General features: G+C 42.1%; 1 protein-coding gene across 3 annotated transcripts in view; it reads left to right on the forward strand.

Annotated features, from left to right (window-relative positions):
* The window catches only part of nlgn1 (neuroligin 1), a 267,371-nt gene that overhangs the window by 86,269 nt on the left and 168,361 nt on the right, over positions 1-12,741 (forward strand). For all 3 annotated transcript variants that reach the window (XM_041934658.1, XM_041934660.1, XM_041934659.1), the window contains one exon: positions 6,900-7,052. In XM_041934658.1, coding sequence (XP_041790592.1) covers positions 6,900-7,052 — 153 coding nt within the window. The remainder of the gene's footprint in view (positions 1-6,899; positions 7,053-12,741) is intronic.

Below are 12,741 nucleotides of genomic sequence, written 5' to 3' on the forward strand. Positions count from 1 at the left end.
AAAGTCAGGGCTAATTTATGGCACACCAGTATGTGAAGCTAACTTTCTGGTCAACCGCCCGCAGTGGCTGTTGGATTCAGAATCCAAGTCCAAATCTGCTAAATTAGCTGCATTGTAGCTACATAAAATGTGGATTGGCTTGCACACATGACAGACTTAGCAATAATACAATGAGCGAGCATTTGGGTGGAGCTGATTTCAAGTGACAGTACTGTCATTATAGTTTTAAGTGATCATCTGGCCTCTCCATTATAAAGCTTCAAAGCAGCGCATAAATACTCAACTTCTATTGGATGTCCATTCAAATGGCCGGCTCATGTGGCTTCTGTCAATACCATTATTTTAAGCAGCAGATTGTCATTTCAATGTTGTCAGCGCAACAGAGGAGGCAGAAATAATAATTGATGGAATATATTTTTACTACTCTGCACTAATACATTAAGGTGATTATTTGTTTCGTATGTAAAATCTGAATCTATCACATAAATATGGTGAAGTTGAAAGTTTAACTTAACTGGAATGTAATGGATTATAACCTTAAAGTGGCATAAAATGAAAGTAAAGTGCCTCAAAATTGTACGCAGGTAAGTATTTGAGTAGACACAGTAAAATACCACTGTTGATACAAAGATACAAACTAAACTATATTACTAAGTACAGTATGTTTGCGTCTTGCCTCCGCCCATTGAGGTTTAACTCGACTGTTGCTGTTACCTCCACTTCAATCAGCTCTGCTGCTGAGAAACGTCTCTAAAACTCCGATCTCTCCCACCACATGCAATTTCCATCTGAAAAATAATCTACAGTGTGATCAAGGGGATCACTAAGAAATCTTGTTGACGTATGACTGGATAGATTCCTTATCAGCAAAGCAACTCCACAGTAGTGCAGATGCCTGCACTGGCTCAATGTATTGGGAATGTGCAGTTCAGTATATAACCCCATGCATACCGTACATGCAAGACATGCTAGTTCCCTCATACGTCCGTGGCCTGATTAAGTCAAACTGACTATATATTTGGAACTAAATTATGTGACAATACTGAGGTGTCTGTTCCGCACACATTCCCACATGACGTTCCCCGCATTTAATCCTATATGAGCAGTGGGCATATGCTGATACTTATGGGATCCGGTGGATACCTGACAAATTCTATAGAGCTGAAACATTGCAGTTGCTCCTCTTCGTATTTAAATTAAGTGCTGTTTGAAAGCTAAGACGGCGTGCTGGAAATCCATTAATCTCAATAAAGCAAAAGGATGAATCTTTTCTTAGTTGCCATAAACAAGCGGCCCTTTGAAAAGTCATATAAGGAATAAAATGTCCTTGATAAAACCCTGAGATAGAGTCGTATCCCCTTAAGGCTGCTGCAGTGCAACTTTAATGACAGGCAGAAAGTCTTAATAAGGCACCTCTACTGTATAATGTGACGAAGTAAACAGCAATTACATCCAAATAAGACTCACAACCATCCAGATCCCTTTGATCTATGCCATCACGCTGTTTTTCTGAGAGCTCTCATACACACACACACGAACACACACACATACAGGCACACACCAATAAGATTAGAGAGTCACACAGATCTATTCAGTGAAATCCCAGCAAGCTTCAAGCATTATCTCGACAAAGGATGTGGCGCAGACAACTAATCCACTTTAATATAGAGGAAAATATGCTCGAGAACACACGCATGCTCTGTCTGGGCCGACTCTCATTAGCTCGGGTCCCGCCCTCAGCAATCCTTCACGCTCTTAACCCTTGACCGCTTGTTCACTTGTAGATGCAAATGCAGTGAGGACACCCGCTAACCTTCCCACCCCTCCCTCTTAGCAAATCTTGGATTTTACAATCTCTTTACAGTCAGTAAAGCTGCTGTTTGTAATCCTTTTGTGCTGGGAATAGAGATGTAAACAGGAAAGTCCCAGAGAGCTGAGGATTTGTTAGAGGCTCTGGCTTTTTTTTTTTTTTTTTTACAGAGAATATTGCTGAAGTGGTTAAGAGTAGGTATACAGAAGTGGAGATGTCGTGAACTGTGGTATCTACGAGGCTCTTATGGGGCCCCTGATAGTCTATATAAAGTGTTATATAGCAATACCTGTGCGATATTAATCCTCCTATACACTATGGATACATTACTTTGAGCGTGGAGGGCACAAGGATATAGATTTTGTTGACAGCAAATCCTGGAGCTGAGGAAAGAATGATAAAAGAGCAACTGGGGAATCCAGCTCGCCCAGAGGCTCCAGCTGGTGACATTTCAGGTGGAACTCCAACTACCGAGGCGGCTGGATGTCACACACACAGAAAAATGAGACCTCATTTGCTACTACTCACCATCTTACAACTGAAAACACAACAATTGATGCTTGATTAAAATAACGTTGGAGGATCGAGCACACCTTTGTAGACAGCAAGTAAAAGATAGCTAAACCAGCCGAAGCAAAATCACAAAATGATGAGTTTACTGCTCACTAAAGCCCTGCCTTCTCTTCAGAGCATGCAGCCCACTAGTCCTCACACTGAACCTTAACAACAACACAGGTTTATCGCCGACTGTCTGCCTCCTCCATCCAGTTTTACAACCTGCAAGCGTTCACATCCGGTTAGGTTTTGACCACTTTTGTATATTAAAGCTCCAGATCTGATCTGAAAAAAACCTGAGTGATCAATATTTATAAACTGGGAACTGATAATTCATGTTCTCCCTTAACATAAACTATAAAGGACAGTGACAACAATTTTGAAAAGGTCATTTGTCTGTAGCTCATGGCTCATATAAGTGTTGGAAATAAAAGACCAAGCTTGTCATTTTTTTTTGCTGAGGACTCCCAACGTTGTTGTTATTTAGAACAGCATCACAGCTCAAATATGCATATGTTATGATGACATCCCATGCAGTAAAATCAAATATGATAAAACCACATTTTAGCATTTCAGTTCCTGAAAATAGCAGCTCATATCTGCAAATGTAACATCACACAAAGTAAGTATGCCACCAAATCTGCATGTCATGTTCCTCATGCGAGTGCACATGCACCATAATGAGCTCCATCAGCACAGTTGCACTGATTACACAGGAGCATTTCCTGTTTGAATTGGCGTTCACCACTGGGCCACATTTTGTTTCTTGTTGCTTTTTCGCCAAGAGTCCCCGCGGCTTTGCTCCCTGCAGCAAAAGGCTGAAGCCAGGATAAAAAAAAAACACCTTTCCTCCTTGTGTCTGCTGTTGGTTTGATAAGTCCTCTACACCAGCAGAGGGAGAGGATACCGAAGTTGTTGCAACAGCCCGGGGGCATCTCTCAGGGTTTGCTCAGAGAAATCTAAAGTACCTGAATCTCTTTGATCATAACCTCCTCCTCGAGGAAGGAATGATCTACTCCATGTTGGCACGGTATCTATCCTCTGACAAAGTCTCCCTCACCCACACTTATGCCAGGGAAGATTGAATGGTCGAATCACAAGATTGCATCTCATTTTAGCTCCTCTCAAAGCAAGCTTTAATCTTGCTGCTCGCTGTGCAAAAAAAAAAAAAAAAAAAAAAAAACCTGGAGGACAGTTGGATGTTTCCGCCTATGTCCAAACACCTTCACTGAAAACTGAAATCATTTAAAGTCACTTCAAACAGCGGGATAAAAGAACATTGATATGACAAATAACCACGTGAGTATTAGAACTTCCAGTAATCACCCCAAATATACCATCAGCTCACTTCACGCAAGATGATGATGGAAAGAGAAGAAGTTTGCAATCAGCTGAATGAGGATTAATTGATAAGTTAGGGGAATGAAGGGGTAGACTGAGGTTTAGAGGATTTTTTTTTTTTTTTGGCTCTGGGTCTTGCAGTGGCGGCCAATGAAAGATGCCAGGAAGCCAGAGTGGGAGCAAGCTGGATTGCATAAACTTAAAACCTCAAGGTACAGCCTGTTCAATATACACCGGGACTCGTTTCAGCCAGTAAATCCAGGTAAATTCAGGTAAATCCATCAAATGCTCAAACATTGCCAAGACAATTTTGTCCTAACCTCACCTCATTACCGCTGACCTTCAGCGGCGAACAAAAAGAGGCAGCTATAACAGCAGCATATGATATATCTCACTGCAGCAGAAATTAATGTATTCCTTTAATACTCAAGAGCGCATATACACATGCAGGAAACTGTGTCACAGCATAGAGGTCCTACAATGAGTATACAGATATGAGGACTTGTCCATATTGTGCTTGCTTTAATTAAAAACGCACCATTAATATATGAAGACTTGCAATCTATAAATTACATTGTCAGCATCACCATCATCATCAATAATCATCACTGTTAGCAACATCGGTAGGGGTGTCAGGGCTCCTGTGATCATCATAGCTGCTAAATTCATACTCAACATGGTTGTGATATCATCATCATTACTATCATAGTTGTCCATATCATTAGTTTCAACATCATCATCATCAGCGTCATTTTCAACATTATCAACATTACCTTTATGGTTGTTGCCATGACCACCATCGGTCACCATCAAGGCTTCCACCACTTTTACCATTGCTATCATCAATACCACCACGTTGTCACACTGTCATCATCATCATCACTATCACAGTAGCCGTCGTCATCAACGTTATTGTCATGGCTGTTGCCGTCGTCACTGTCAACGCTGTCATTACTGCAATGGCTTGTCATCACTGTCATGGGTGTCAGTCCTCATCATCGCCACGACCACTGTCACGGTGTCACCACTTTAGCCGCCATCTCTATCACATTAACATTTGCATCATCACGTTGCCACCATCACGGACCGACAGTCCATTACCAGTCGTCACCATTACCAGTATTGTTCGTCGTTATCATTTGCAATTTTTTGTCTTCCCTGCTCTCCTTTTGTCAGGCTACACTCATATCTGTGCTGTGACACACACACACACACACACACGCACACACATACTTGCCATAATCCCCTGACCTTTTTTGTCAGAAGTTTCTGGAAGCCTTCCAGAGGAGAGTTATGATGTGCCGCTACATTGTGGCCACTGCCTGCTGCTACAGAGGGAGCAGAACAACAAGGAAAAAAAAGCCTCTACAAAGGACAGAGAATGATAGAAGTGATGTAATGAGCTCTGCGCCGAGTCACGCAACGGAGTGTGCACACAAACACACACACGAGGAGACAGCGTTTTACCTAGATGTGCCTCCTTTTAATTTCCCGCTAGATTTTTTTTTTTTTTTTTAGCCCCATTTCATTTTCCCGATTGAGTTTTTTTCAAGGCTGTATCTATTTTATATTCTCTGTTGGGAAGAAAACAATTCCTGCACTTACCCAAAACACAGAGACACTGTAATATTTAGTTCCTTCCACCAATTTCTGTTGAATAATGTCCCGTTTCCTCAGCAATCAGTTATTTTTTGCCTTCTCACATACATACATTAGGAAGGTAAAACGGGAGATGAAACCACCAAAATGCATTATCCCAACTAGTTTGATCTTACCAATCATGCTGATGTACATTATTTACAGTTGAGTACTTTATGGGCCACTTTTTACACAGTTTAAAAGAATACATGAGCTACCTTCATAACAGTGAACTTTTGCCCAGAGGCGTTTACATCATTTGTCTCCCCCCTGGATTGCCAGTACTTTAAACACACTGTGGGAAAACTTTCAGACACAAACACTGTCCTTCTGCCTCGCTCGCTCCCCTCACAATTGAAGATCTTTTTTACTCTCTTGTCTCGGAGGTAACACTTTTCTATTTTCTTGCTTGGTTAATTTTTAATTCCACGTAGACTCACTGATCTCTCTCCGGACCCGAGTCCCTCAGTGGTGAAACATCACTGGGATAAACGATGTGTGCTGCTGCATGTACTGCTGGAGATAGTTAGGAAGCAAGATGAAAAGCTTCATCTCTGGGATACAGAAGATGAAAGCAAAACCTTGTTTTGAACATGGGTTGCAGCATGTTGTCAGATCTCTCGAAGTCTTCCCATCCTTTTTGCTCACAATCCAGCCCGCATTAGAACTATGTCACGGGCTAAAGCTTTACAATACAGGCCTCCTTTCTTCAATGCAGCTAATTCTGCTGCTGATTCTCTTACCTTGACCTAATATTAACAGATGCACCTCCACTTTCAAAGAAATATTCCTTTGTTAATAGAAACACAGGCGGCTCTGTTGCAGCATAAGTAATGTCAGTGTGGCAACACTTTTTTTTTTTAGCTATTGTCTTATTACACTGTAATTATGGAAATTATTGCGCTTTGATTTGAAAGCTGAGTCAACATCATGTCTTTCACGTTAACAAAACCCTTCAAATGATTTAAAAAGACAAGTGTCCCATTCAGTTTCAGCTCCGTTTAATTTCTGAATCAAGGGAAACATTTCCCTACGGCTAAAAAGCTATGAAGAGCTAACCTGAATTCACATTAAAGTTTCAACAAAGCGTGCTTTTTCAGAAAATTGTCAAATGCCATTTCTTATTAGAGTTCCTTGCAGATTAACCGCACAGGTTTTAGCTCAACATGGTATGACAGCTTGGATTGCCACTCTTGCATGTTGACAGTCCGTTGCCTGGAGGAAAATTAAAACTCACCACATTAAATATCCTGTTTCATTAACACCTATACGGAATTTAAAATGGGTTAATAAAGAAATAAAACCACGTTTTCCAATCACCACAAACATGTCACGGCCTTCATGTAGAAAAATGACTGGTTTGACGCCTCAAACTAACACGGCCTCCATGTTAAAAAGCCAGTGTGCCAAGATTACTCACAACAAAATCAAATTAAAGAGATGGCCAAAGCTCCTTAAAGTATTGAAATTGCATCTCTGGCTGTCACCTTCAATCTGTCATCTAATCAGTCCTTCCGCCTTCTCCACCTCCTCCTCTTCCTCCCCCCTCCTCCAGACATTAGAGAGAGTGGAAGCCCCAAGCCGGTGATGGTTTTCATCCACGGGGGCTCTTACATGGAAGGAACTGGGAATATGTTTGACGGCAGCATCCTGGCCAGCTATGGGAATGTGATTGTCATAACTGTCAACTACCGGCTGGGCGTCCTAGGTAAGGATCCTGCTGTGCTGTGTGATATGCAACCATTGCTGTCATATTAGATCCATTCTGTCTTAATTCCTCTTTCCTGCATTGGTGATTCCATCCACTTTAGACTGAGGTCTAAAACTCCTCCCATGTGCTGCTGCTTTATTTTCCAGTGACTTTGGCTTAGCACAAAGGCCAGGAGCTGAACCTTTCAGTGTCTTTCTGTCTTTGCATCGATGTGTTTTGGTGTTGCTATGTGCTGCTGCTGGTCACAATCCAGAGTTTAGCTCAGCTCTTCCTTTCTGTCTTTCTTGCTTTCTTCCTCCCCTCGTTCCCTCCTTCGCTTCTCGGTGAGTCTGCGTGCTGTTGCTGGTGATATTCCAGAGACCTTAGCTGACTCTAGCTCCTCCTTTGGTCTATGCTGTCGTTACTGCTCTCACTGCTTTGTTGGTTATAGTTCAGACATTTGCATGCTTTTGTTATCCAGTAAGACTGTGAAAGTAGACGTAAAAATAACAGGTTTTTTCGCATTCACTGAGACTGGCCATTGCAGTGTGTGATGAAACAAACCGATGTTAAGACAGTCGTCCTGAAAAGAAACCCCAAGCAAGCATTTGATGCTTGTGATTGATGCTGTGATTTTGTTTATATCTCAGATTTCTTTTTGATGTACACAGAACAGACTTCTTATAATACCCAGGCGAGTCGACATCCCAGTGCTTGGTGGGACATGGCGTGATGTTCCTGTACTGACATGCATGTGTTGAAAAGGACACATCCTTTACTGAGCCGACTCTTGGATTTGGCCTGGCTGCCGTGCTTTTATGCCTTTACCCTCCCCACCCCCCCCTTATGTTTAGTAGCCTTTAATCTATCATGACAACATCTTCTCTGATCTTCGGTTCCTTTTTCTCATGCCCACCTCTGTTTTCTTTCTCGTCTATCTCATCTCGTCTCATCAGTCTAGTTCCTAATTCCCTCTCTCCTGTGTATGGATGTCACTGCCTTGCCCAGAGGGCAGGTATATATTGCGACACATGACGGAAACAAAGGTTCGCTGCCACCGTCCTAAATGAGATTATGCTGTCATTTGTTTGGATGGAAGGAGCCGATTCCATTTCCATATTTTGGTTGCTATATTCCAACTACCCCCCCCCCTTCTTATTAAACTATACCAGAATAAAGATAGAGGACAATATCCTCCTTTCACTCAACTAAAATGCCGTTTGTCTGCTGGCATGTGTGTGCGCGTGTGCGCACACACATGAAGAGTGAGCACAGAAGCTTAAAGGCGATTCTTTGAGATGCTGATGGGAGGGAAAAGAAGCGTGAAACAACAACACAGCCCAACAGTAACGTCTCTGCAGGTGGTCGGCATCGTCTCTGTTTTCTCTCATCACTTATTCAGGCCCTGATCTCTTTTACATGACTTACATTTATTTGTTTGAAATGCAAATACTGAGTATCAATGCAAAACTTAATGTTTTCTAGCATACAATCTGATGAAACACACGTTTCCTGACAGCTGGAAAGCAGAAAGCAGGTGATACAAACTTAAACTAAGCAGGAATTTTTTCAGCTGTAGATGGCAGCGGAGCAATCGTGGTTCACGTCTGCGTCAGAGATATAACTGCCAGTCAGGAGGCTGGATGGACCGTCGAGCCCTGCCAAAACCACAAAAGTGGATATTAAACAAATACTCCATCATCTGCAGTTACCTATCATTCCTTTTCAGTCCCCCTTATTCTCTTTTAGGGTCATGTGGGGGCATGAGACTATCCCCGAGTGTACGAGGGGTGCATGCAGAATGCGCTGTATACGGTCAGTGTATCAAGAGAAACTGATATATACATTCACAAGTATGAACATCTGTCAACTCCACAGTTCAAAACCTGCGTGTGTTCATGGCTCAGATCCAAATCCTGGACCCTCCTGTTGCGAGGCAACAGTTTTAACCCCTCCACTTTTTATTTTTATTATCATGTTTTAGACTATTGGTTCAACAACATAAGCAATTAAAATATTTAAAGTTGTTCTATTGGAAGCCATGAAGACAATTTTTTCTTATTTTGTAATGCTTTATTCAAACCAATAAATTGATGAATAGAATGATTGATAGATTGATCATAAAAAATAATAATAATGTCAACACACTGAGTTTTGAATATTTAGAATATGTTTTCCATCTTCCTATTATATGTTAGCTGGTGAAAATGCCAAAAACACAAGCAAAGTAAAGGATAAACATTATAAAGCAAAATAAGAGTAAATAACTCAAATTCGATCATTTTTCATTCTTTTTGATGTGATCTTCAGGAACCTCATGTTTCAGGTCTTTCTCTCTCGCTCTTAAGCCTCATGGCGTTGATAGAAACTGTATCCCTGCTGGTTAACATGAGGCGCCGCTGTTTGCTCTCAGATTAGACTCTATGTGTGTGTGTTTACCCCCCTGGCAATGGACAAAAGCATACAGCTTTTCCCCACCAAACATGTGATGGTGTGTATGTGTGTGTGAGTGACAGCGAGAGGGTGTGTACTCAGCTACAGTAGGTGTGAGACTCACAACCACTGGGCTTTCCAGTCAGTCATCCAGTTTTACTAAGTATATAAGTGAGTTCAGTGAGTAGCTCCACTGGCAAAAAGACCTATCAGGAGCCATTTAGTCTGGTATTGGATAACATAAAAAAGAAACGAGATGTTCCATTCATTCCACAACATTGTCTCAGTACTTATTTTGTGATATTGTCATTGATTCTCAAATGATGTGAAATTGTGCTAGAACACTGTGGATCTAGGACATTTTGACTACTGCTGCAGTCTGTACCCACGTTCCTTACACTCAGATCTCTTCATAGAGTTCTTCAGTGCAGCGATTTATTTTCACATACAAGAAGCCTCCGAGCTGTGAATGTGTTGTGCGGTGTTTCTTAAAGGCCACGCATGTGTGACCCATCTCACCTTGGTGGTGACATGCAAGCTCTAAAAAAAAAACATGCATTATTTTGCTCCTGATACAGTGCAAATAACATTGAACTTGTCAAGCTTGGATGTGTTGCTTGTCACAATCCAGCAGCACCTTCAGTCAAGGTTTATTTCCATTTAGTAAGGTTGCAGTGCAGGCTTTCACTGGAATATTATTGTGTTCGCCCTGTTTTTATAAAATCAAGCTTATTCAGACTGTTTTTCTCCATATTCACTACATAAATACACATAAAACGGAGGTATTATGCCTGATAATGTAATGCCCATTTATGGGTCATGTTGACCAATGACAGTGCATGCAGGGGTTGTTTTTTTTTGTTTGGGGGACCTCATCAGAGCTCACTTGAAGTGGACCCCACTCAACATTTTGTAATGGACTCAAGAGTGGTTTGCTTGACCCACAGTTAAAAAAAAAAAAAAAAAGACCTTGCATCCATTAAACTGAATAGCCCACATGTCGAACACCCCCTTTGGCAGATTTTATGTTGCCTAAAAGCTTCCAGGGGCAGATCAGGACTAACCACGAGACTGAATGAATGAATTAAGGTGAGTCCTATTTACATGGAACCACAAGGTATTACACATCTCAAAAAGGAGATTTCAAGATCCCAGGCTAATTGAGGAGAAAGCGGTGCAGCCTGTTAACACCTCCCTTCATTAATGCCATTCAGCTGTCTCGCAGACTCATAATTATGTTCTCCAGCCGACCAGTTAACCACCGCTGGAAGTGCGTGGTTAACCCGACCCAGCCGGTCATCGCAGCACCTGTTGGCTTGGAGATGCTGCCCTGCTGACAGAGCTCCCTGCTCTCGCACCAGTGATTTTTCTCCTAGCCTTAGTGTGTGTCTTTGTGTCTGGGAGAGCCTGCGCTTTGCAGGAAGCCATTAGTGGCTTTAAATATGCAGGGTTGCTGACGCGAAGCTGTATTTATCGTTTAAGGGCCTTGGCTACAATGGATTTGGCCGCGGGGCACATATATAGTATGCTACTGTCAGTGTGTGTCCACGGGTATCTATGAGTGTCTCTGTGTTTAATGAATCAGGAGTTTCTCCTGTGTGTGGATGAGGTGTTAACGGAACACATGGTATGGTGCTGTCAAAGTGTCATTATTATTTATTGTCTTCGTCATCTCACTCCTCCTCGGTCTATAATCTGCTGTAGGGTTGCTTTTGTTTGGCTTAACACTTGAACTAATTAAGAAGCTGAGTACTCTATCATCTAGATACAGTGTTCAGACGCTCCGACAAGTGACAAATGGTGCTATTCTGAGAGCTGCTAGAAGGTAGTGTCATTATATTTTCACGTACGGGTCTGTCTCGCTCTGAACACCTTGCTGTCCTCAAGTCTGCCCCTAGTGAAACAGTGATTTTGAACAATTAGGAAGACGTGCAGCTGAGGTGTTGGCACTTTCATATCCTGTAAATCCACATAATAATAGTTCTACTTCTCCAGCACGCACCATAGTGGTATTAAGACAAACACGAGGCCACCAAAGTTGGGTGTAGCTGCCAATACAGGAAACCAATACCTCTGCAGGGCTTGTTTGTCGTACTTCCAAACAGCGGACTGTGCCTTTAAGGCCAGGCCCTAACACTGTTGAGTTTGTTTCGGCCCAGCCAAAACCTTTAATCATGCTGATTGATGAGGTGCATTTCCCTGACTCAAACCTTCTCCAAATACCCCTTCCATTCCAGCCATACATCAGCCATTCAGCCAATTCATCAAGCCTCTGATTGTTTTAAGATATACCTGGCCAGTAAAATATCCATTTCTCTGCACACCACTGCTTCTCTGACTCTGCTCGGCTTTCAGCATCAGAACAGGCCCGGCTTGAGAAAAGACCATGCAGGAAAGGCAGAGGCAGGAAACAAGACGCAGATGTAGGTGTCTCAAAAAGGATTGCTCTGATGCAACTTGATTAATACAGTATGATGGGCAGTGAATAATGAATTAATCATATGTCTCTATTAACATTTAGTGCATTGGAGGCTTTTAATGACTCGCTAAAAAGAGAATAGAACAACCACAGGAAAAAAAAAGTGCAAATAAGAGCTATTTTTGAAAGATCGCTCACAAAAAAGAAAAAAAGGTTACATGCTTGCTCAAACAAACATTAGCTTTATCATTATCACTCTGGGTGTCAGCGCAGTGATTTAGTGTCCCATGACGGTCCAAATGGCGAGAAAACTCACAGCATGCACTCTTGTACTTTTTCAGCATGCGGCGCGCGCTCAGAAACACACATTCATCAGATCCAGCTAGCGTGGCTTTAATTGTATCCAAATTAGGACTGCGTGTGTTTGCTTGAGGAGCATTTCCTCTCACACAGGCATTATCCCTAATGTTTACCCTTCCCAAATATTACTCCCCGCTCCCTCCCACGCGCTCACTCTCATATATCTTCCTTCCTGTTCTCCCTCCGCAGTAATTTGGCTTTCTCTTACCCGTTTTTGTCCTGCTGGCAAAGTGTTGAGAACTATTATTTTCATGCTTATTGATCTCTTTCTCCCTGAAACAAATGATTTGGGTTCATTACTCTTTCTGTTATTCGGTGCCATCCCTCCTCTGCCCTTCCATCGTTCTGTTCCTTGCTAGTCATCTTGATACAGCTCACTGAAACTCATGCAAAGTGTCTAACCCTTAAAGCGCTTCACTTGAGTCTTTATTAGTGGTTTATTAGTTGTGTGGAGGGGGAGTAATGATTATTTCCTCTCCAAAGGTCAGGATTTGT

This window comes from Chelmon rostratus, chromosome 4 (genome assembly GCF_017976325.1).
Source record: "Chelmon rostratus isolate fCheRos1 chromosome 4, fCheRos1.pri, whole genome shotgun sequence".
Lineage (NCBI taxonomy): Eukaryota > Metazoa > Chordata > Actinopteri > Chaetodontiformes > Chaetodontidae > Chelmon > Chelmon rostratus.